The 25,099-nt window shown below is 38.1% G+C and overlaps 2 protein-coding genes across 4 annotated transcripts; both read right to left on the bottom strand.

Annotated features, from left to right (window-relative positions):
* Nucleotides 1–305: 305 nt before the first annotated feature.
* LOC117300091 (UPF0538 protein C2orf76 homolog) lies at nt 306–10,952 on the bottom strand. 3 transcript variants are annotated; one of them, XM_033783779.1, is made up of 5 exons: nt 10,872–10,952; nt 7,729–7,901; nt 5,758–5,846; nt 4,457–4,538; nt 306–1,333 (listed from the first exon to the last, which is right to left on the bottom strand). In XM_033783779.1, exons 1-5 carry the CDS (start codon nt 10,877–10,879, stop codon nt 1,257–1,259), a joined length of 429 nt encoding a protein of 142 aa, XP_033639670.1. In that variant the 5' UTR covers nt 10,880–10,952; the 3' UTR covers nt 306–1,256. The 3 variants fall into 3 exon arrangements, with proteins under 3 accessions (XP_033639670.1, XP_033639672.1, XP_033639671.1); XM_033783781.1 differs by lacking the exon at nt 10,872–10,952 and adding an exon at nt 10,419–10,558; XM_033783780.1 differs by lacking the exon at nt 10,872–10,952 and adding an exon at nt 10,428–10,557.
* A 3,796-nt stretch (nt 10,953–14,748) lies between these two features.
* Nucleotides 14,749–20,691, bottom strand: LOC117300090 (steroid 17-alpha-hydroxylase/17,20 lyase-like). The gene is made up of 5 exons (XM_033783778.1): nt 20,212–20,691; nt 19,036–19,963; nt 18,429–18,581; nt 17,252–17,356; nt 14,749–15,999 (listed from the first exon to the last, which is right to left on the bottom strand). The coding sequence occupies exons 2-5, from the start codon at nt 19,931–19,933 to the stop codon at nt 15,659–15,661; spliced, it is 1,497 nt and encodes a 498-aa protein (XP_033639669.1). The 5' UTR covers nt 19,934–19,963; nt 20,212–20,691; the 3' UTR covers nt 14,749–15,658.
* Between the last annotated feature and the right edge of the window lie 4,408 nt (nt 20,692–25,099).

The raw sequence follows: 25,099 nt of genomic DNA, 5'->3' as shown, positions 1-25,099 counted from the left end.
AAGTGACTGTTAGAATTTCCCACAGGGCTTTTTAATCGTGCAAAAGAATATCTTCATAATTTTACTTTTCATTTATTTTTTTTATGCAAGTCGCCAGACACACAAGGCCGGAAGGCCACTTCATGGTGTGGGCTACAATTATTTTATTCCAGAGGCCGTTGCCACCCACTCCTAGGGCTGAAACAGGGTTACCCCTTTTACAGTCCATACGGATGTAGGCTTGGGTATCATCAGTCCGAAGCCTGGCCGGTAGAGCAGAAAGCACTACCTGCCCAATTTTACGTAGCAAGTGTCACGTCCGGGACTCGAACCTACACTCTGCTGATCAAACACCAGAGCTTGAGTCCGGTACTCTTAACCGCTCGGCCATGACACACCACAATACATTGTTAATTTCAAATATGGTCTTACGATAATTACAGTTACTGTACATGATTTACCATGCTGCCGGGTGGAGTTAGACTATTTTGTTGAAAGAGCAAACTGACATAAACCATTAGGTCACACCACAATCTGGATGAAGGTTGTTTATAATCCTTGCCATGCATTTTCCATTGTTTTGTTTCGATCGAGTCCATTGTGTGATGTCACATTGCTGCTTTGTTTCCTAGGCTTTTTAGGGAATTTTTAAGTGAAACTCTGCATTTTTGCCCAGCACGACAGCGACCAAAACGATTGTTTGTTTCTTCTTACATTAAACCAAAAAAATTGATATTGAGTTTTAGTTATAATATATTTAATCATTACTCACTTCTTTACCTTTCTATAGCAAAATAATAATAATTTTTTAGTTTTAGTTAGTCTTTAAGGTTCTATCAGAAAATTAGCTTTATCCTCCTACAGGTGTTCGTGACTAGGGGTAAATTGAAGCGCCCCTTCAAAAACAAAGTCACAGACTTGCTTTGGTCTAATGCCCAAAATACACCATGGGTTCACGAGTCCTGTACCCAATCTGCCTGACTACTTTTGACCTTCAAATCTGTTTTTTAGTCAGGCTATCAGAAATTATCTCTGTAATCTTTCCAAGCTGATGGTTTTGATGGAAGTGATATTCAGTTTGGTTTTACCTATACACCTGTGTGTACTACCAGTGTACACTGAGTGCTTTCCCAAATTCTGTGAACAAAATCACAGGCATATCACTAGGGTGGGATTTGGACCCACGAACTTTGCAATTCTAAAGCAACGTCTTTGGCTATGATTAATGATGGTGATGATGATGATGATAAAACGAATGATAGTGGATGAAGATAATCCTACCAGGACCTGACAGGGTTGGCTTTGTAGCTCTCATACTCATCGCGTCGGAAAAATGATAGTTCCGTTTCTGACTCTGGTGGTGAAAAAAAAAAGGGGAGACAAATTAATTATGACACAAGACATGTGGTAAACCACAAAACTGATACAACTTTGATTATAAGTTGTTCACTGTTACTCATCTATTATCTGGGCCCAATTTCACAGAGCTGCTTAATGGCCGATTTTGTGCTTACCCCCGGTACTGTGCGCTTCCCATTTTATAGCACCACTAACCTTTAAACACATGAAAAGGCATGATTATCTTTTGGTGCTTTTGTACAAAAATGAATGACTTAACAATGCAAATCCATGGTAAACACAAAAGATGGCGGCCTAATTTTCTTACTAACCTGTGGAATACGCTTTAAGGCAGTGGACACTATTGGGAAATACTCAAAATAGTTATTAGCATAAAACCTTACTTGGTAATGAGTAATGGAGAGAGATGATAGTATAAAACATTGTGAGAAACGGCTCCCTCTGAAGTGATGTAATTTTAGAGAAAGAAGTAATTTTCCACGAATTTGATTTCGAGACCTCAAGTTTAGAATTTGACGTCTCGAAATCGAGCATCTGAAAGCACACAACTTCATGTGACAAGGGTGTTTTTTATTTCATTATTATCTCGCAACTTGGACGATCAATTGAGCTCAAATTTTCACAGGTTTGTTATTTTATGCATATGTTGAGATACACCAAGTGAGAAGACTTGTCTTTGACAATTACCAATAGTGTCAATGTCTTTAAATGAACTAGGTATAATATCACAATAACACCCCTCAGGAAATGAAGGTATCTTATCTAAATGGTAATTTGACTATTTTTATACTTGGAAGCCACAGAAAGGTAAGTGACACTGCAGATAAAGATTTTACAAATCTAGATCACGGAGACTTAAACTTTGATTAAGGTTAATGGGAAGTTAAACTTGATCGGGAAGTTTACTATTTTTAGTCACCCCCCTCTCCTGTTACTCTTCCACACAATTATACAAAAAGTACAACACTTTCAAAGTCAGTGGACACTATTGGTAATTACTCAGAATAATTATTAGCATAAAACTTTATACTTGTTAACAAGCAATGGAGATGTGTTGATAAGTATAAAACTTTGTGGGAAACGGCTCCCTTTGAAGTAACGTAGTTTTTGAGAAAGAAGTTATTTTCCAATAGTGTCCAGTGTCTTTAATAAGCTTATCCAACATCTTCTGCTATAGTAAGCATGAAAATTTGCTTGCCGTTAAGCAGCGCTATGAAATTGGTCCTTGAGCTTTTGGAGGATTTCGTGATAACAAGTTTCTACAATATCTTAGTTTTTATCCTTACACCATTGGGTGAATGATAAGCACTGTTTACTCCAAGTTTTTCCAACATCCTGCAAAAGGGGGGGGGGGGGGAACTCTCCAGGCATACTTGTCAGGTGGGATTCGAATCCCCAAAACCAATTTCTTAACCTCTAAACAACAAATTCTACCTGGGCCCAATTTCATAGAGCTGCTTAAGCACAAAATTTTGCTTAAGCAAACAAATCCTTGCCTAGTAAAATCAGATAAAAGGCCAAGACTCTACTCAATTGTTATGCTAAGCAAACAACAGCTAAATACCAGTCACAAGCAATGTTTATGGCATGAAATCTTTACCAATAACATGCGAGCTATTTTTGTGCTTAAGCAACTTTTTTGCTTAAGCAGCTCTATGAAATTGGCCCCTGATGTGGATTTTTTGCTTAGGCAATAAATATGTTTAGCAGTTTTTTCTGCTAAACAGCTTTAAGAAATTGGGCCCAGGTAGAAAGAAGTCAGCCAACCGGATTTGTTATCTCTGTAGTTTATGCAATGTGAGCACCCATATGTCATGGCCCTAATGTTGACCCTAGAGATTCATTGTTTTCAATCCTTTTTTTGAAAACAAGTCACAGGATAGTTAACTTTGAATTGGTGTTTTTTGGCAGACAAACAAAAAGGATTGACTTTTGCTCAAGTACAACCAGACTGACACTTTCCCTTTAAAAAAAAGAATGAGCTGAGGTAACCCATAACTTATAATTTGAGCCGACACAGGACTAAGATTATTACAATATTGCCCAAATTAGTCTCACTTCCCCACACTGTCTCACTTCCCCACACTGTACAACTCCTCTTGAAACATGAAACTGATCTGAGCAAGAAAATATCAGCGAGACTTTGTGAGGTTTACTTAAAGTGAACTCGTCTCAGACGATGGTCTCCAGGGGTTCGCAGGGAGGAAGGGGGAGGGGGAGTTGTTGTTAATGAACAGCCCTGGGCTTTTTTTGATGATAGGTGGTTCGTCTACTAGCGCATATCCGCTGAAACACTGCAGTTTCATACTACACTTCCTTTACGCATGTATGCTCAAGAGTCATGTATGGCAAAACGAGGCCGGGTCAAATTTTAACTGAACAATAAAAAAAATATCAAAATGGGAGAGAGGACCATTTTTGGCGCAAACATTTACTTGTGTATGAAAAATTTCAATCGGGGGAAAACTTAAAATGCCCCTTTTCCCATTTTCTGAAAAATTTTCCATTTATTTGAGGCATCACTCGATACCGTACGATTGACCTGATTTTCCCACCAGATAATAACAAGAAAAAAGTTGGTCCACATCACAACCGAGAAGAACATGTTATGTGATCCCTGGCAAGTTAACATACTGAGTGACAAAAATAGGGTATGATTACTGTCAACACATTTAGAATGGAATTTGTGGTTGAACTTTGGAATGAGGTTGGCGAGTTCCCACTAGCCACACATTCTTTATATGAGACTTTTCTCTAGTCCTTTATAAAATTTAATGCTACTTTAATGTCATGATACTTATAAAAAAAAAACACTTGCCGGGCACTGAGATGACGATTGTTGGAGGTGGGGGAAGGAAGTTCACGAGGGTAAATAATGAGTCTATGGGTTATGTTACACAAGGAAATTTACAGGCAAGCAGTTCCAGGCAATCCATTCACATTTAGAAGTTCATTTATTTTTGGGGAGGGAATCGTAAGACATTGTTTGAAAAATTTATCATGTGCTACCAAAGTGGTCTCGTAGCGTGCACTGCAGTTGGTTGCCTCCAAGCTGCCTGTAAAAGTTGCCTCGTGTGTGACAAGGCCACAAGGTATCGCAGAAATTAAAAAAACTTGCCAATTTTGGAGTCCGCTAGTGTTGCATCATCTTTAAGTATTAACTCTTCATCATTCTCAGTGTTAATGGCTGGATCATTGGTCTGAAATTGATAACGTTTACAAATTAAAAACAAAAATAATATACATAAATGTAAGGGCATTGTTTTTTAGTTGGGACAAAAGTACACTTTGTGGTAAGACTTTGTGAGAGAACACTGCTCACATTATTAAACATGGTCCATTGCACAATTTGCCATTGTTGAGTCTCTTCACCCAGGAGTGCAAGCTTTAAGCCATGAAACCACTTTCTCAAAGTTTGAAAAGTTGTATCTTGAATTTTACACTTGCAATTGAAATGCCATTGCCATGGTCTAATGTAGTACATGGTCTACACAACAGAAAATGATGTTGTCAGATTCCAAAGGTTCACAGGTCGAAAGTCCTATCGCCAATGCCACGCATGCCCATGTGCAACACAAAGAGTTTTGTTTCTGTGTTCTTAAAAATAATAATAATAACAGGAATTTATGAAAGCCCCTTTGCCAAAGGATTGAAATCGCTGTGAGCAAAACAAAAGAAATAAAAACAAATGAGTCGTTAAGAGTCCCTTATTTGAAACTCCTAAAACCCATTATTTTGTATATATATTCCTGTTTAGGATATGAGGCATTCTGCATAGTGATAGGTAGATAACTACATGTCTCATGACAGTTCTGTAGCATCATATAGTATGATAACGGTAATTGTGTGACAGAACTTTATAATAATTTTATTAGTGGCTTCTTACATAGCGCTCAAATCAGTAACTCAGTGACGCTAATGGCGCTTCAGCATTCCGTATTTTTCCTGACCCGTTCCTCATGTAATGGTTTACAAGGTAATGTGGCAATATACAGCCAATCAGACTAGGAACAACGGGGCAAACCCCTTCTCTTTACGATAAATGTACTGCCTCCGATTTCACCAAATTCTTCCTAACTTAGGATGAATCTTAGGACTTAATACAAGTTCAGTTTCCTATCAGAAGACAGTTGGATGCATTGAACCCATCCCAAGTTAGGACGAGTTTCTCGTTCTAGCTCGAGATAGGATGCTTTTACGTGCAATACACAACACACATGACCTATGGCTTTACTTCCCATCCCAAGCAGACAGCAAAGTGTCACGTTTGAACTCAAACCCACACTCTACTGCTGGTTAAAAACACCAGAGCTTGAGTCCAGTGCTCTTATCCCCTCGGTCAAGACACCCCACACACCATGAGCGATAAAACTGAGAGTGCTTTAGGTGCTTCGCCTTATCAAACGTGCTTCGTCTTACCTTTGCTCCAAAAGCTTTATGCTGGATTTTCAGCGTGTCGTAGTTGTGTGTTCTGAATGGGGGCAGTATGCCAGCTCTTGTCTTGATATCTAATATACAATACAAGGTATAATCTTTAAAAGGTAAATTCACTGTTTCACCCTTTAAACCAGGGCGTTAGTCCACTTGTGCAATGTTTTAGCGCAAGTTGTACCACTAAGTAAGGACTGAATTCACGAAAGTTACACCAAGTCTGAAAGCGACGCAAGTCTGAAAGTTATTTACTTAATTTTGATTGCATAAGTCAGTATTATATTGGCCAAAGTGCTTGAAATGCAACTTAAGCAAGTGTCGCAACGATGTGCACTACTTCGTGAACTCGGCTGCTGTAAGGGAGCCATTTTGGTGGGAAAGTGGCACAGCTTTCTTCAACCATGTGGAAGGAAACCCCAGAGAGTTATTTCAGAGAAAACCCATGCTGTCAGGTAGGGACTGAAAAGCCAATCCACATAGTCCCCTGTGTGAATCGGACCTGGGTCCTAAAGTTGGAACGCGAGGATTATCAAACTACTACGCCAACATGACCACTAGATGTCAACAGTGTTGACAACTAGTGAATCTGTTTTTAGAGTGTCTAGCACGCAAGTTAAACTTGGCCAATTAGAGAAAATAATCCAGAGATAATATTTCTTCAGTAGAGCACCGGCACGTTAATCTGGAGGTCGTTGGTTCAAAACCGGCTCTACGAACTTTGTCTTTGTTTGAACCCGAATCACTTAAAATTCATCCAGTCAGTTTCCCTTGAAGGCAGTGGACACTATTGGTAATAACTCAAAATAATTATTCGCATAAAACCTTACTTGGTGACGAGTAATGGGGAGGTTGATAGTATAAAACATTGTGAGAAACAGCTCCCTCTGAAGTAAAGTAGATTTTGAGAAAGAAGTATTTTTCCATGAAATTGATTCCGAGACATCAGATTTAGAACTTGAGGTCTCGAAATAAAGCATCTGAAAGCACATAACTTTTTGTGACAAGGGTGTTTTTTATTTCATTCAGATCTCGCAGCTTCTACAATCAATTTAGCTCAAATTTAAACAGGTCTGTTATTTTATGCATATCTTGAGATACACCAAGTGAGACGACTGGTCTTTGTCAATTACCAATAGTGTCCACTGCCTTTAAGCGGTTTATGATGTGACGAGAAGTGAAACCAAAAGAACGTCGCTTGTTTAAGAAGGTAGAAGAAACTGTTTAAAGAAAGAATAATGAGGATTCCAGACAGCAACACTGACAGACCAACAGTTTCCCGATAGAATACCCACATTCCAAAAAAGAACAATGTGGATCCAAAATAGACCAACCATCACTGTTCTCAGAAAACGCCCCCATTCCAAAAACAACGTTTTTTTAGAGCTATTCCAAATACACCACTATCAGTATTACTAACATGTGAGAACAATGTAATTCTAAATTCCCAAAGGACAAAGGAATGCCCACACTGCAACTAAACATACACAGTTATAAAATACACACGTAGACCAGAAAAGGGGGGGGGGGTGCAATTGATTCCCCTGCCTTTTACCTCAGCATGACCCTGGATGGAACCCATCTCAGACTGGAGTGTTAATATGTGGATACAGTCCCTACCTGATTGTACAGGTTTTTTTTCACTTGGGATTTTCCTCCCTCATCATATTGACTGGATATTCCTTCTTGTTGCCATGTCATTATGTTACTGGTGCTACATTATTAATACTACATATTTCTGGTAATGACACGAAGGATACCTCATAAGTGAACTTAATCCCTGTAGTTCACAAGCCTGAGGAAACCTGTAAGCAAGGGTGGTTGCTAAGTAATCCAGAAACACCTCCTCTACCAAGTCAACATTGCAAAGTGTATCCGATATAAAAGAAAGATATCACACAAATTTCGAGGCATGCTCCTTTAGCAAGATTAAACAAAAAATCGCACACAATGTGTACAAACCTGTTTTCACAAATTCAATAAACTTGCCGACTTTCATGTCCAAAGAGACGTTCTTGTAAACAATGTGCTTGATGTTACGATGCTCAAATGATCTGATCAGACGAACTGTAAGGATCACTGAAGATGGTTCAGTTGTCATGGTTACGTTGTTAATTTCTGGTAAAATACTTGACCTGGCAAGAAAATACAACCATTGTAAAACGTAAAACTAAACTACCTGTACAAAGTACAAGATGCATTTCTTGGTTCAAAATTTGATTTGTTTTATATTTATTGAATTGCAACTAATCATAAAATGAAAGCAATTTTTTTTGTAAATAAGGTTTAATCAAAAGGCTCTCTTTGAAATAACAAATCACCTCATGCACAGAAAAACAACCCACAAGCTTCCTACTGACACGCATCCGAGGGAACTAGCGTGCAGATTTTCAGCTTACTTCACTAGCAAAGTTGATCAGATCAGAGGTGACCTGGTTTCAAATCAAACAGGCCCCATACCCTCACCTATCACAGTTAGCAGTAGCTCTGACCCAACCCCACCACCGAGTCCAACCCTCGAAACCCTGAGACCTTTTTCGGAGGACGAGATCGCCAAGATAATCAAGAGATCTCCTCCCAAATCATGCCCACTGGACCCTCTACCGACATTGCTGGTTAAGAACTTGAACAACTCGTTGGTAGTCCCAATAACCCGGCTGATCAACATTTCTCTCGAAAGTGGCCAGTTCCCAGACAGCTTCAAAACTGCTTTGATCACCCCAGTAATCAAGAAAGAATCTTTGGACTGTAATGACTTAAAGAACTATCGTCCTATATCTAATTTGTCCTTTGTGTCGAAGGTCACTGAGAAGGTCGTTGCTGCAAGACTAAACGCACACTTGTCAGAAAACCAGCTGCGCGAAAGTCACCAATCTGCATACCGTAAGTTTCATAGTGTGGAAACGGCCCTTCTTAAAGTCCACAATGACATCATGTGCGCAGTCGACAGCAAAAAGGCTGTAATGATCTTGCTCGACCTCTCAGCGGCCTTCGATACAATTGACCACGATGTTCTCATCCAGAGACTGCATTCTAATTTTGGTATTGGGGGCACAGCTTTAAACTGGATCAAATCCTACCTACATAACCGTTCTCAACTAGTTCAAATTCAAGGGGAATCATCACCGGAGGCCAAAGTATACTATGGAGTCCCGCAGGGCTCTGTCCTAGGTCCCGTTCTTTTCACTCTATATACATCGCCACTTGGTCAAATTGCTAGAAACATCATTTACAATCACACTTCTACGCTGATGACACACAATTATACACAACTTTCAGTCCCAACTTGGTAGGTAATCACAACAACATCCTCTTGTCACTCACCAACTGCTTGCACGACTTCCAAAGATGGATGCTGGACAACTTTCTAAAGTTCAATCCTTCTAAAACGAAGTTCATAATCATCTCCTCTCCACAACTCCGCAACAAAGTTCCCATCCAACACATTCAGATTGGCGATACCCTGGTCACACCAAGCACAGATGTACGAAATCTCGGCGTGCTCTTTGACCAGTGCATGAACCTAGAAAAACATGTTTATCGTGTCTGCCAATCTTCCTACATACACCTCAGACGCATCGCTAAGATCAGACGTCTTCTTTCCATGAAGGCAGCAGAGCAACTCATCCATGCGTTTATCACCTCCAGACTGGATTTCTGCAACAGCCTGCTTGCTGGCCTTCCACAGAGCACGCTGCAGCGCCTCCAATCTGTTCAGAACGCTGCAGCACGTCTTATGACTGGAAATAAATTGCATGACCACATCACTCCAATCCTTTATAATCTACATTGGCTTCCCATCAAACAACGCATCAAATTCAAAGTAATCATTCTCACTTTCAAGGCACTCCAAGGTTCAGCCCCACTCTATATTCAAAACCTGTTGACTCCCCGTACTACAAGACCGGGTCTTAGATTCACCAGCAACATGCTCCTTGTTCCCCGGTCTCGTCTAGCTATTACATCACCCAGGCTCTGGAATTCACTCCCTGAAAACCTCAGGAAAATCCATGACATCTCCATCTTTCAGCATCAACTTAAGACACACCTGTTCACACTTGCTTTCCCCAACACTTGAGAATTTTCCCTCTTTCCATCTTGACCGGCGCCTTTGAATGGTTTTTCACCAGATTTAGCACGCCTTTATAGATGCTGTGTTATTATTATTATTATTAATCAGAGTATTGGATGGATTAACAAAGTGTACAGCATGGAGGGAGGACCTTTTTCCAAGGTTTAGTTAAAAAACAACTTTTATTAAGCTTAGTAGGGGTTAGGCCCAATTTAATTTTAAATAAAGAAATATATAAAAATTAATAAAGTCAAATTTCCAGACCAAATCTCCCAAAAGATATTTTACACAGGGTTGTACTGTCAGCAAGTCTTCGTTTAATAAATAATATTTATAGTTACTTCTTATTTTCAACACCATGCAAATGAAGCTTCAATATGCTTCAATCAAACACCACTTAATAAACTAAAGGTCGAGTTGTCTATGAATAGTGACTTTTCACTGTTCTGTACAGTGTGAGGTACAGTGTCACACGTCAGGAATGAATGAAACAAAAATGCAACATTTATTTGTAGTGACTAGTGGCGTGAGTTTGCTTTAAATCTGTCCTGGTATGGGCCCATCATTTAGAAGGACGTACAATACATACAGCTGAAGTTGGTCATGTCGGAGGTTTCCAAGTTTACTTCAGAAAGACACCACGCTCGCAAAAAGGAATTCCCCGAAAAAAGAGCAGACGATAAGTCGGGTTATTTTTTGAACCGGAAGTAGTGTTTTTTTCGCAAAGGTTGCTGGTCGCTAGAAGTTTTGGACCGGTTTTATTATTCAAAAGTGTAATTACTGATAAGAGATAGTCATATAGAAATGTATTTAATAAAAAGAATACTTTTTGTCTAATTTTAGTAAATAAAAATGATACAATGTATAATAATGAATGATTTATACATACTATTTAATTTTAAAATTGAAATTGAAGTTTCATTAGTTTTACGGCTCTCCAACGCATTTTTGTGTTCCCCTCATTTATACCTTTACCTCTCAAATAATAGTACAGTCTGGTCGAAATTCATTATTTCTCAAAATGGCGTCTCACCCGTTCATGTCTCCTTCTGTTCAACAGCAACGATTCCCGGCCTCAAACCAGCCAGGAATGAGGGCTTATCTCCAAAAAAATTACCCGGTAAGTATCAAGACATATACATCTTCAATATTTGGTACATTTTAAACCGTAGAGTGGTTTACATTAGACAATAAACGTGTTTGTTTGGACGCGATTTACACAAAGTCGGAGCTGCCATACACACATCATTAGCGTTAGTGCAAAACAAAGGGAAACATAAGAAACGACATTTCGTGCGTCCATATACTTTGTGTTGAACCAGTTTAGTGAAATTTTGTTTATAGCTGTAATCATGCGTCCTATACGATAATATTTTGATTGTGATGATGTTATCTATTCTGTCCCAAATTCCTACATTAAGTAGGGCAATTAATTAACATACTCATTCATTGTGATTTTAAAATATTTTACATTCATTTTTGAACACCATTTCAATTTGATTTTTGATGTTTGTTTGTTTGTTTATTTGTTTGTTTGTTTTCATTTCATTTCTTCCTAGCATAACTACTTTTTTAGTTGTATATAGTTGTATATATATTTTAATTATAATAAAATTTGTATTTAAAAACTCAAACTGTCTGTAACAAAGATCAATCAAGATGATTAATTTTAATTTGTAAGGGAACTGTTTGGCATAGCATTTTTAACAAGTACACACTGCGGGATATGTCTGTCTACTTTGAAGTTCAGACAAATACAATTTTCACTCAAACAAAAGCAAGTCCATAACAGGTGGACTGGCAAAGTTGCAATAATTTTTTTGGGTGTGAATTGTTCATCACAAAATGAGTAGGCCCTAGACCTTAACCCAGTTGTTAAAACATACAGCAGAAGTGAGTCATTTCTTACTTAAAAGCAATATTAGTTTAAATAATCATAACTCGATCACAGCTAAAGCAGTGTGTACTATGTACCTCTAAATGAATGTCAACAACAGACACCTGACTTATGGTTTTCTTCATCTTACTCTCTCTTGAAATCTCATACTCACTCTCTTGAAAGCCTGACTCTTCTAAAGTGTCCACCACTGGTCCTACCACATCACATTCTCCCTCTTCTTCAGGATCTACATCCTCATCATCCTCTTCTTCAAAGCAGGTACCCCTCAAAACCGCTTTGAATGTACCTCCTATGCATCTGCTTTTGATGACAATCTCCATAACTTTCCATTCTTATGAATATATTTTCTGTCAAAATGTGTGGCATCTTTTGTATAGAACAACCAAAAACTTTGCTGATCAGTCTGTTTATCGAACAATTGTGCCTCACCTGTCACAGTCAAACAGTTGTCTGTTATTTTCTTGATAAAAATGGGCTCTAAAAAAACCACTGATGGAAAAATAAACAAAGGCTCTTCCATGATACCTATCAAGTGTCTTGATACAGATACCTTTTGGTTCAAGACATTGCTCAAACAAGCTCTGGAAATTATGGAATTTGTCTATGGTACCATGAACATTGCAAAAAGAAAATGTTTACTTCAGTAAAATTTTATTCTGCAGATTCATTTTTAAAAGTTTAAATAAATAAATTGTGGTTTGAACATCAGAAAAACAGAAAATTTATCAAAGATTATCAGAGGGTCTTGATAAAAAAAATAGACTACTGTAAACCTTAAATAAGATTTTGCAATGTTTATGACCCAAAATTGCAAGCATGAAATGGTACTGGTTGCTGATGGTCTTGACTCCTCCTTTTCTTTTTCTTATTTCTTGTGTTTTTGCTTTTAAATTACACATAAAGAAAACATTGCACGTGCATTTAAAGCAAAGTCAGGCCACATCACAGACTTGTCAATTATTTTGTTTGCAAATTTTGCTGATACATAAGTACATTGTATCTGTATGCTGCTTTAATGCAAACCGCTAACCAAAGACTGAAAATGTTGAGGCGTGTATGTGAATTGCTTGGGTTTTGTTTGGTGCTCAAATTTGAAGGCACTGTAATGTAGGAAAAATTATTGTTGGGATTGTGTTTGACGCTTTTGTGCTGATTTTTAATTTTGTTTACTTGTATACAAAAATAGATGACTTCTTACTTCTGCAGCACAACTTTTTGCCAATTGTCAAGCTTATAATTGTACATGTTATTTATTATGTCCAGATATACTTTATGTATGCTTCACTTATGTTGTGAACCATTTGAAAGGTTGATAAACAATGACTTATAAACGTTTACAGCACCAACTATTGACCCCATGCACAACGCACAGTGCGTTTATTGCTCCCACCTATTCAGTCCCCCATTTTAGGAGGCAAAATGTACACAAGTGAATTGACACCTCAAATGATGCCAGAATTAGTAGAAATTTTGGAGGTGCGTTGCACATTCGTAAGGGTTCAATATGTACAATGTTTTGTTATACATGTAGTACTGTCTTTGCCGTTGTTTATGTGTCAGACATTTTCAGGGTAGCTACTTGTATTTGTGAACAAATATTTCTTGCAAAAAAAACAATGATCTGGTAGTATTTGAAGTGAGTTTCAGAAGATTGCCCTTTCCTTTTAAAACTACGTCTTTTTGGAAAGCAGTCTGTCTCAAAAATCGTCCCTAGGTGTTTGTTTAGAAAGCAAATGGCATTGCCTGTCGTGCCAAATTTAAGGCCTGGATTTATGTCAGAGGGGAAGATAGCACGCAGCTTCAATCAAAATCATTGTCCAAAAAATAAACACTAGAATTTACCACAATTTTCAGTTTGAGCAGCTGTATAATTTATTTATTTTTCTTTCATTATAAATTTCTATATTGTAAACAAGGCATTATAAATATTGTTAGTTTGCGGCATATCCCTACATGAACAATTTAACAAAACTTTAAAATACATAATGATACATATTTATTTGTGTGTATCCATCGATAATACTTGCATAGGGAATGGTAAATAAGAAAATCTACCTTGTTTACACATGTTTACACTGTTCCAAAGTTACTATCATACTTTTTGACAAGGACACTCTTCAGCAACATTTACAAATAAGAGATATTTACAAGTCCATAAAAATATACAGTATTTTTTCTAACTAGGAACACTACCTTTGAGATTATTTTGACATAACAAAATAAAGTTAGACTTTTCCCTCTTCTGAATCATTAAAAATATGCAAATCAATAATTCATTAACAAGATCTAGGGGGTAATATGTAGCTAATATCGAGTTCAATTAAAAAATCTGTTTTTACAAAAATCCAAGAGTTACTGTATGCATAGTGTAACACGTACACACTTCATGCGTAGTAAAAGCTCTCACAAGGTTACAAACAAAAATTGTAATTTTTATGTATACACTGAACATGCACACTACTCAATAAAAATGCTTTACTTATTTTCTTTTATAAAAAAGACGTTGATAAAGAATAAACTAACAAAATCTCACACATAGTGTAGTACTGCAAAACAAACACACTGATAATGTTGATTGGTATTCAAATGGACACTTTGATCAGCCGTACATGTATGTAAAGGTCTTGGGGTGGATTTACAAAGAGTTGAGACTAGTAGTACCACGAGTTACTCACCCTAACTTAGGACTAGTCCTAAGTTCTTTGTGAAATCGAGACAGTGGACACTATTCGTAATTGTCTAAGACTAGTCTTTACTATCGGTGTATCTCAACATATGCATAAAGTAACAAACCTGTGAAAATTTAAGCTCGAAGTTGCGAGATAATAATGAAAGAAAAAAACACCCTAGTCATACGAAGTTGTGTGCTTTTAGATGCTTGGTTTCGAGACCTCAAATTCTAAATTCTGAGGTCTCGAAATCAAATTCGTTGAAAATTACTTCTTTCTCCAAAACTACATTACTTCAGCGGGGGCCGTTTCTCACAATGTTTTATACTATCAACCTCTCCCCATTACCCGTAACCAAGTAAGGTTTATGATAATAATTATTTTGAGTAATTACCAATAGTGTCCAGTGCCATAGCCCATTTGACTGGTATTCGAAAAGCAGAAATTTACATGAGTAATCTACAAATCAGTTAAGGCTCGAAAAGTCACAATGCAAAGCCATAGCCATGTCTGGGTGAAGCCCACTTTTATGACTGCCATCAAGAATGAGGGCTATTGCCCAACTCATCAAAAATGCTTAGCTCTGAAAAATCTTGTATGGTGGAAACAGTTTACCAGCCAAATTACCATAGTTCATATAATGTTTGTGACAGGTTCCCTGCTAATTCCCTCCTGTCGAATAAAAATTGCCATAAAGACCGCTTTCAGCTAAAACACTTTATACAATTGGGCCTTTGTCAGTTGTTTTTCCAACCCAACCATGTAAAAAACAGCAATTGCAATAAAACTATTATTTAGTTTGATAAATTGCAAATGTACACTGCAAGGCGAATGAAACTCCTTTACTCCATAAGTTACTGAAAAAAAGAGTCTTTCTGTCATTCATTTGTTTTTCAACCAGTAAATACAGTCAACAGAGGGCAATGCTACAACTTGTCTGTACAATTGGTGTTTTTGTTACTATTTCAAATTCGCTATTTTCAGGCGTGCAACAGAATTCATTGCGTAGACTGGCATTGATACGTAAAATGGTTATTTAGAACAGATGTACGATAAGTAAACTTACAGACCATATTCAACTCTTTCGGAAAATTAAAGGGTACGGAGACGAATACATATTTAGGTACACATATATTTGTCATTTAAAAACTGTATCCAGCTTGTGTCTTTAAAGTTTTTCACATATGTACATTCTTAATTGAAAAATGCAAAAAATTGTGTGCGTTAAAAATCTGAACATTTGCATGAGAGTCATTGTTCTGATGGGTTCCTTGGTTTTGCAATAATCTTGTAAGGTTTTGGCACCAGGTCAAAGTGAATATTAGGCTCCAAGTCTCCCTCAGTCTCAGCCGGTAACTCAAGAGTAAATCTCTGCAGGAGACATGCGCTTAGCACAAACACTTCAGACTTCCCGATGTTCTTGCCGAGGCAGGCCCTCTGCCCAGTTGAGAAAGGCATGAAGTAAGGGAAGTCTTTCAGACTGCGGAGCTTGCCATCCTCATCCAGGAATCGGTCGGGGTCGAACTCGTAGGGTTTATGCCAGACCTTCTCGTCATGGTTAATTGCCCAAAAGTTGGCCATTACCTGTGTGCCTGTAATTAAGAAAGAGGAACAATGCTCAGATTTTCTACACCATTTTTTTGATTCAAAACGGGAGCATTTGACCCCCCCCCCTGAGAAGGTCAAAAGGAGGATGGGGGGGGGGGGAAACAAGAGTCATACATTCATTGTAGTTAGCATCAATTAGATTTCTCAGCTTAGAGTATAGACACATTGTTTTGTGTGGTGTGTAAAACAAAAAGTAGGAGTAGACAGTATGCAAAATGCAGATCACAACTCATACCGTTTTAAAACAATATGTTGTATTAGTCACCTGAGGCAATGCGCATTGATTCAAGTGTTTGAGCTGGTGTCCTATTTTTGCTCGGGAAGATATTTGAATGCTTTAAACCTAATAACAGCTTCATGGAGTTGGTCTCAGTACTTTAGTGCCAATACAATGTGCTCTGCTCAAGATTAAAATGTAATAAACTTGGTGCTTACAAATCAAACATCAACCTCCTTAATATCTGGAGTGCAGGAAATGAAATACAATCCTCTTTAAAAGACCAACATTGCAGTCTGCTTGGTTTATGTTTTCTTCACAGTTTTGTAGACAGAATTGCAAAGAAATTATTTCATATTTAAGCAATCACTTCCCACGCAGCTCTATTGTCTGTCTTGTCGGGTTGGCATAGTGGTGTCTTTTCTGGCTGTCCACCTTTAGGACCCCGGTTCGATTCATGCTGGGGGAACTAAATGGATTGGGTTTTTCAGTTCAGTCCCTACCTGATTGCAGAGGTTTTTCGCGGAATGATTTTCTGAGGTTTTCCTCCCACATCTGAAACTGAAACTTCTCTCCATGGGTTCTTGGCTTGTATATTGATACTGACTTTGTTCACTCTTCTGAGAATTGAGAATCCTAAGCTTCAGCCAGAATTACAATTTTTTTTTTTTTTTAACCCTTGTACATTTGTACATCAATGTGTACTAGGCAAAGTTTATACTCAGTATTTGCTTGTATATTGATACTGACTTTGTTCACTCTTCTGAGAATTGAGAATCCTAAGCTTCAGCCAGAATTACAATTTTTTTTTTTTTTTAACCCTTGTACATTTGTACATCAATGTGTACTAGGCACCATTTATACTCAGTATTTTCTCAAGTTCTGGGGGATTGGAACCCATAATCTTTGCAGTGCTAGAGCACTAGAACACCGAACTGGTCAAGTGGCTAGAGGCAGTTTAAATCCTATGTTTTAGCACCAGAAGTAATAAATAGAATATATTTAAATCCAATATTTACCTTTGGGAATGCAGAATCCATCTATTTCTGTGTCTTTCACGGCTGCGTGTGGAACACCCAGAAGGGATAACGAACTATACCGGAGTGTTTCATAGATGGTTGCACCTGAAGTAAAAGCAAAGGAAAAAAAAATATAAAAAAATAAATGCCATTTCAAATAAAAGCTCCTTTAATTCTGTAAAATGATTGCCTATATGGTTGTTTATCTTTCCAGAATTTTGTGTAAAACACTTTTGGTTGAAAGTTTTACAAAGTTTCTGTAGAAGAAGACAGAATTCGCATTCCATTGCTTGTTTTTCTCCTGAATGAAGAAAGGAAGATAACAATCTTATGCATTGGAAAACATAACCCAGCCTTGATTGTTTGTTATTGGTTTTTTATACAGTACAATACCATACTCACTCTCACATGAGATTACATGTAGATGTGAGATTAGATAAAATAAAAGTAATGCACATTTTTAGAGTTAAAAAAAGAAAAAAAGTTTGCATTGCCCACGGATACCAAAATATTGAATAACTCAGTGGCTGCAGTTCAGTTCTTTCATTTTCATGCCTTTAACTTCATTCTTTAAATGGCACAGAAATTATCCCAGTCAACCTTACTTTTTAGAGAGAAAATGTAAAATTCTATTTGAAAAAATAGAAAGGCACCCACAGCCATTGCTGTTTGTGCCTGGGTTAATTTGAGATCTTAAAAATTAAAATCAAGTGGACCAAAACAAGTGCAGTTGTTTTCAAAGAAATTTAAAAAGGATCAAACATAGTACAAGAAACTGAATTCAGTTGCTAATCCATGATACTCCACTTGAGGCTTTTGCCTATGTTGTCCCTGTGCATTGCCTTGGTGCTCTTTGAAATCTTCCAGTAGGAATTTATAATCTCCTCATTATAGATGTTTCCTTTACAAATGAGAACATGCCTCGTGCCCTTACCCGTAAAAACAAAAAAACACCAAATGAGAACATGCCTTGGTGCCCTTACCCGTAAAAAAAAAAAAATCAAGTCCGCATAAAGTACAGATTTGTGACAGGTACATTTTGTTATAGGTACATGTACATTTTGTTATGTAAATTTGAGGAATGTATAAAACACCTTGTACGCCCTGAAAACGGGGGCACCATGCCCTTATTTCAATTGCCCCGTCATGGCTACTGTGATATTTAATTGGTACTTACTGAGAAGTGGCAGTGTTTGTTCATCATCGAGTGAGGGCATTCTTTCGTGGCCAATTGTGTCATCAAGTTGGGACTGTATTCGGTGCTGGATGTGTGGAAATGCTGCCATATAGAGGAATACCCACAATAGAGCATTCAATACTGTGTCAGTACCTGAAAATATTTAGAATAAATCAATCTTAAAATTATTTGTAAAATAATTGTGTTGTTAATCAATTTAAAATGGTTGTATTTTGTGCAGCTACAAAATTACCTTCAATGGACTGTACATTTATACATCAACCAGTATAATTTTCTGAAACACTTTTTGTGTTAAAGAAATAAACTTTTAAAAGAGATGTTTAGTTTGGAAAATCAAAAACTTTCTCTCTAACTTAACACTTTACGTGAAACAATTTTTTTTAATCCAGCCATGCTTAATCATGTTCCACATTTCAAACAACAAAAAGGAAAAGGGTTGCTGAAGTTTTTCCCATTACTTTAAAGCTCTAAACATCTAATCGCTTTTCCCTGAAGAAATTACTTCTAAAGAAATATATTCAAAATTACAACATTGTTTCTATTCATTGGCTTAATGCAACTACCTATCAAATATCTTAAGACGTACCTGCGAAGAAAATTGTCCAGATGTTTGTGGTGATGTGTTCCGGTGAGAGCAGATCCAATACATGTCTATCCCCTTCTCTTTCTGCTTTCTTAGCCACACGGATAAGAGCATCAACCATGTCACGTATGGTCCCTTCCTCGTATGTATCAATGTGCTGCTGATACAAACTCAACAAATGATTGTCACGTTTATCCTTGGCGCTTTGGAGATGATCAATCCAGGGGTTTGGAATACTCTGTAACCAGGGGATGAGGTTGATGGGATGTACAGGGGAGACAGCTTTCATGATGTCGTGGGAGTAGTTGAAGATCTCCTGTAGCTCAGAGTCCCCCTTCTGGTATCGTTTCCCGAAGGCGATGTTGTAGAGGACATTCAGAGAGGCGAGATTGGTGTCGTCTCTTGGGTCAAACGGGAGTGCTCCATACGCATCAAATGTCTGGATGAGGCTCTCAGCTTCTCTAGCCAGCTTCAAGCCTAAACTTGAATTGCTGATCACTCTGAATGCATGCTTCATCACTTTAGTATGTACCTTAAAGTCTTGCCGATCGGTGCAGGCCATAAAGCCCTTACTCAAAAAGAAGTCGATGGAGAATATCTTGGGTCTGCTGGTGATGGCTTCACCGCTGTAAGCTGATTTCACCGTCTCGGCCCTATTGAGTATAACCACCCGATCCTTGCCAAACTTAACGCTGAACACATGGCCGTATTTCTCAGCAAGTTGTGATAGGGACAGATGAAGCCATTTTGGGTTGATCTGAAGGACGTTCCCCAGGAGGGGCAGAGATCGAGGGCCTGGCGGGAGATTCAGCACTCTGAAACCATACTCTTCATAGATGAAGTAAATGAGGAAAGATAACACGACTGCAGTGGCGGTATAAACGAGCAACGTAACAAGCATCTTGAATGTTTGGCTGGTTGAAATAAAAACCTGGGGAGAGAAAAAGAATGCACAAACAATATTAGACAACTGTATTAATAAAAATCAGATAAATTTAAAAATTAAAACATTTGAGAGTGAAAAAAATAACTGGAAGTAGCATTGTGCATGTTGTTATAAAATTTCACCAACAAAATGCAAAAATGCATAACATTTTAGTTGTTATGATTATTGGAAGCATAAAAAAACAAATTAAAAATCAATTGATCTAGTAATTGACTCGGATAAATTTCTCTTACCAAAAATATTCCTTGTCAGTGAAGCCCACACTTTTGACTATTGATAGTAGATCAGATGCAATTTGACGTAGTATATCGTTATCAGCGGTATAGATTTAGTGAGGACCAAAAGACTATGCTTCCCAATTAAGGTGCACTATTGTAAGTGGATGCTCTCACCCAATACTCAATCATTTTTAAGTTAAAAGTGGGAGAGGACCTTTGACCTATGCACACGTGCATCATCAGAACTGATAGGCGGTACTTGGGGGTGGGAGTGATTGTAGCCACTGAGTGACGTTTATTGAAGGGGTGTTAGCCATAGCAAAGATGAGAAGTGCAAGTTGAGGTAGTGGTGGCTGATGGGTCGGCTCTATATTGGAAACAAGCAGGAAGGTCACGGTCAATAGCTGTTCGGAGTCACTAGTTCCTGGACTTTGGATGAGGGCCATGGCCACAGAGGGACCCAGCGGGCACGGCAGACAGGGTGTTCTTCCAAAGCCCCTCAGGTGCGCATTCGTGGGGGTTAAAAATGGCTTAAAGGGGATATGGCTCTGTGCCCACAGGGTCGCTGGTCTACCTGTGTGCTGGGGATTACCCGGCTGATGGAGAAGGAGATTGTGCGGGACTTAATAGACTTGTATCTGGCTGGGTTTCTAGCCCCGGAGAAAAAGATTACTGCTGGTGCATGCGGCTTGCCGCAGGGGGGGGGGGGGGAAATGAAAGTTTTTACTCAGATGAATGGTGTATGTATACGGCTGCTGATATGTTATTCATTATAAAAAGTTATGATTTTTTTAACTGATGTGTAGTCACCACTTGTGGATTGGTAAACAGTGTTTGTATTGTTTAGGCACTTTGTGATATAGAATGCTCTAGGGAAAAACAATTCATCTGGTTTTTGTTTCAGTGTGTAAGATGTGCTTGCTTCGTTTTTCGATTATAAAAGTGGATAACCGTATGGTTTTTTTGGGGTTTAAATTGATTTGTAAATTATAATTTTTTTGATTGAAACTTAATTTGAAAATATTTTGAACCAAACCTACTGTACTGTGAAGGTTTGAAATTTTTATTTAGAATCAAACAAATTTTACATCAGGTATACTGGGTGGAAATAAAAAATGAAGAATTCTCAAGAAATAGAAACATGTCAACAAATATATTTATTTAGAGAAAAATAGACTTCATCAGCAAACAGTTTTATTTGTAATATTGTTTATTGTGTTCACCTGTACACGCGTAAATCAATCCCCACTTTAAAGACATTTCTTGTACATTATATTATGAAATGTATAGTGCAAGGGCAACATGATTGACCGCTATTGTCCTAGCTTAATTAAAAAAAACAGGAAACAGCAAATGATCTGTTGGCTAATGTTAATTAAAAGTTGCGTACCTCATCATCGACCTATCCTTGAATACAATTTTTTGCGTAAATACCATGGCAATGAGAGAGGCACGTACACATGCCCTCTCTGTGGAGTGCAAATTGGGGTTAACGTAAGACAACAAAGTTTAAAAATAATATGAAACATGCCATATTACCTGTATATAAACCGTAAGACAGCCGACTCAAGGTTATGACTAGGCTACCACCCTAAACCCAGGGCCACGGGGCTACTGTGTTCAATCTCAACAGGCCTGCATCCTATTCTATTTTCAAGTATAATGTGTCAGTCAACCGCTGCCAATGGCTGGCCTTCAAGATCGGATGATATTGATCAGATTGAGAACGTGACAATTTGCTGTACTTTGTAATGCTTGGTGTAGTAGTCGCCCACTGAAAGGATAACATGATTTGTGCGTCCATTTTATTTTTATTGGAGGGGGTTGGGTGGGTTCACCTTTTGTGCAAAGCTGTACTTAGAAATGTCTCCTATTTTACCATTAATAAACTCATGCAGTGGGCGTCTAAAGTTAACTTCCCATCCTACCTCCCCCATTTAAATAAACAGTGAATTGAAAATGCCCAGGTAAAGGCAAAAGGCTCAATGAGAACCAAGTGTTTGATTTCACAGTTGTGACAGTTTTTGACAAAACATTGCTTGCCGGTACCTAGGTCTTTCGGTTCACAGGTCTTTTGGTAGGAGTACTAGACACGTTTGTATGTGAGGGAAAACATATGAATGGAACTCCACTTTTGACGCTGAAAGTTTGGTGTAAATTTAATCCCAATACAGGGCTTGAATTTTACACAGAAATCACTGGCCAGTGATTTCAGTGTCAGGCTGGTAAGTTCAAGACAGGACAGGTCCAGTGGCCTTAATATTTTTCTTCAATTCAAGATCTTGGTCTCAAAAGAACAATGTTCAAATGTGTAGGTTGAGTCTCACAAATATCTTTCAATTCTGCTGAGTATCAATCTAGAAAAAAAATAAATCTTCTCTTAGTGTGTTGTTCGAATGAAACAGTTTGAAGACAAAACCATGTTCCCATTTTGATTCTGATCTCTTTTTATTTTGATTTTGGTCTTGTAAAAAAAACCTGGTCCAGTAAAGATTCTGAGCTATAAGTCTTGATATTGTGTACCCCCCCCCCTCCCCCCAACAAATATGAGCCTTGCAACATATCCCTAATGGGTGCGTTCGTTTAGCTTCCCTGGGTCGACCCCGGTGTGTGTGTTTTTTTTTCCAGGACGAACGTGGGTAATTATCTGCACACGTTCGTCCTGGAAAAAAAAAACGCCATACACCGGGGTCGCCCCGGGGAAGCTAAACGAACGCACCCAAAGTTAATTCCCAGGACCATTATTTTGTTGTGTCCTAAGGGCACTGCAATATTTCCTAAAGACTGGTGGAAACTTACTAGAAAGTGGCACCCGGTGATCCATTGATTTTACAAGTGTATGCCATTTTTTCCTTGGTAAGGGCAACTATATGAAGGAAGGCAAGTTTAAATTTCTACAGGAACATTTCAAGGGGCACCAAGAGGCATGGAGGCAATTGCCTCTGTGCATGAAGTTTATTCTATCAAACCTGCTTTCTCAACCAATTCAGGGTGTACATATAAAGTTTATCATACACCGTTGAGCTAATAATAATAATAATAATAGTTTAATTTATATAGCGCTTTATACACCTGAAGGTCGTCCCAAAGCGCTTCCAACATCAGTGCCCGTGGTCACTGGAAGGGTGTGTCAAAGCGCTTCCAACATTAGTACCCCTGGTCACTGGGCCTTATTCATTCCTTAAAACCATCTCAGCTCCCTGGGTACAAGTATCTTTAAAAGCTGGGCCCAGGTGAATTGGGCCAATAGTTAGTTTTGAACAATTTCTGGTACAAGCTTGCCCTTACATGTACCATGTGACATAGCAACATTGAGATCAAGCAATTACAACATAACAAAGTCTTTAGGGTGCTATTCCATCAAGATCCAGACATGATCCTTCCTACTTTAGTCTGATTTCCAATTTGTTTGACCTTGAACAATTGAAAACTTGTGATTAAATAATAGCCTGTAAAGTCTACCTAGTACTGTACACCATGTGTACATGTAGGCTAGCCTTTGTACTCATTAATACTTTCCTAATTTTTTTTCCCAATGACTAAAATCATGCCTGAGATCATAGTTTAGATGATAGAAATTGAAATGGATAGAGGTGCGTCTTGAGACCTTAAAGGCGGTTGTCACTATTGGTAATTACTCAAAATAATTATTGCATAAAAACTTACTTGGTAACAAGCAATGCAATGGAGAGCTGTTGATAGTATACAAATATTGACTGCTTCGAGTGCTATGGTTAAAACTATGACTCCCGAGGTGATCCCCGGAGCGTTCTATTTTCCCTCGGCTTCGCCTCGGGAAAATAGAACGCTCCGGGGATCACCAAGGGAGTCATAGTTTTTAACCATTGCACAAGTAAAAGCAGTCAATATTTTTTTTATAACACCCCAAACATTTCTAAATACTGTACTATTATTATAAAGTTACAGACCTGAATGCTACAATCCACGGACGACGCGAATACAGATTGCAAACACTTTTACTTACTGTGTTGCATGTAGTGTCGTGCAATCCGAAATGGTTACAGACTATTAATTTATCATCCTCGTACACGCAACGGACGTCTGGGTACTGCACGCCGTGTGCTAGTCTGTCGGACTAGCGCACGGCGCCGTGTGCTAGTCTTCGGACTAGCGCATGGCAAACTGACGCACTATCACACGGCCGTCGTCTAGCGAAACTAAGACATGTCATGTGACGCGCTCTAAACCAATGAGCAGGCAGAATACTTGCAAGGGGTGTTATAATATAAAACATTGTGAGAAACGGATCCCTCTGAAGTAACGTAGTTTTCAAGATAATTTTCCACAAATTTGATTTTTAGACCTCAAGTTTAGAATTAGAGGTCTCAAAATCAAGCATCTGAAAGCACACAACTTCGTGTGACAAGGGTGTTTTTATTTCATTCATATCTTTCATAGTCATAGTTATCTCTCAACTATGATGACCAATTGAGCTCAAATGTTCACAGGTTTGTTATTTTATGCATATGTTGAGATACACCAAGTGAGATGACTGGTCTTTGACAATTACCAACAGTGTCCACTGCCTTTATTAAAGGCAGTGGACACTATTGGTAGTTGTCAAAGACTAGCCTTCATAGTTAGTGTATCTCAACATCTGCATAAAATAACTAAGCTGTGAAAATTTGAGCTCAATCGCTCATCAAAGTTGCGAGACAATAATGAAAGAAGAAAACACCCTTGTCACACCAAGTTGTGTGCATTTACATGGTTGATTTCGAGACCTCAAGTTCTAAATCTGAGGTCTTGAAATCAAATTAGTGGAAAATTACTTCTTGCTCAAAAACTATGGCACTTCAGAGTGAGCTGTTTGTTACAATGTTTTATACCATCAACCTCTCCACATTGCTTGTTACCAATTAAAGTTTCTATGCTAATAATT

The sequence above is a fragment of the Asterias rubens genome, chromosome 15, assembly GCF_902459465.1.
Source record: "Asterias rubens chromosome 15, eAstRub1.3, whole genome shotgun sequence".
Lineage (NCBI taxonomy): Eukaryota > Metazoa > Echinodermata > Asteroidea > Forcipulatida > Asteriidae > Asterias > Asterias rubens.
The sequence above is the reverse complement of the archived record's forward strand: the minus strand, read 5'-3'. Positions and strand labels throughout refer to the sequence as shown.

What these genes read in the sequence shown, in the direction of transcription:
- LOC117300090 (XM_033783778.1), bottom strand. Translation starts at nt 19,933, where the DNA reads ATGCTTGTTACGTTGCTCGTTTATACCGCCACTGCAGTCGTGTTATCT. An exon ending in CTGGACAATTTTCTTCGCAG is followed by an intron (nt 18,582 to 19,035) that starts GTACGTCTTAAG and finishes AAATATTTTCAG; the next exon opens with GTACTGACACAGTATTGAAT. An exon ending in ACAAACACTGCCACTTCTCA is followed by an intron (nt 17,357 to 18,428) that starts GTAAGTACCAAT and finishes CTTTTACTTCAG; the next exon opens with GTGCAACCATCTATGAAACA.
- LOC117300091 (XM_033783779.1), bottom strand. An exon ending in TATTGAATTTGTGAAAACAG is followed by an intron (nt 5,847 to 7,728) that starts GTTTGTACACAT and finishes ATTGTATATTAG; the next exon opens with ATATCAAGACAAGAGCTGGC. An exon ending in ACTAGCGGACTCCAAAATTG is followed by an intron (nt 1,334 to 4,456) that starts GCAAGTTTTTTT and finishes TTTCACCACCAG; the next exon opens with AGTCAGAAACGGAACTATCA.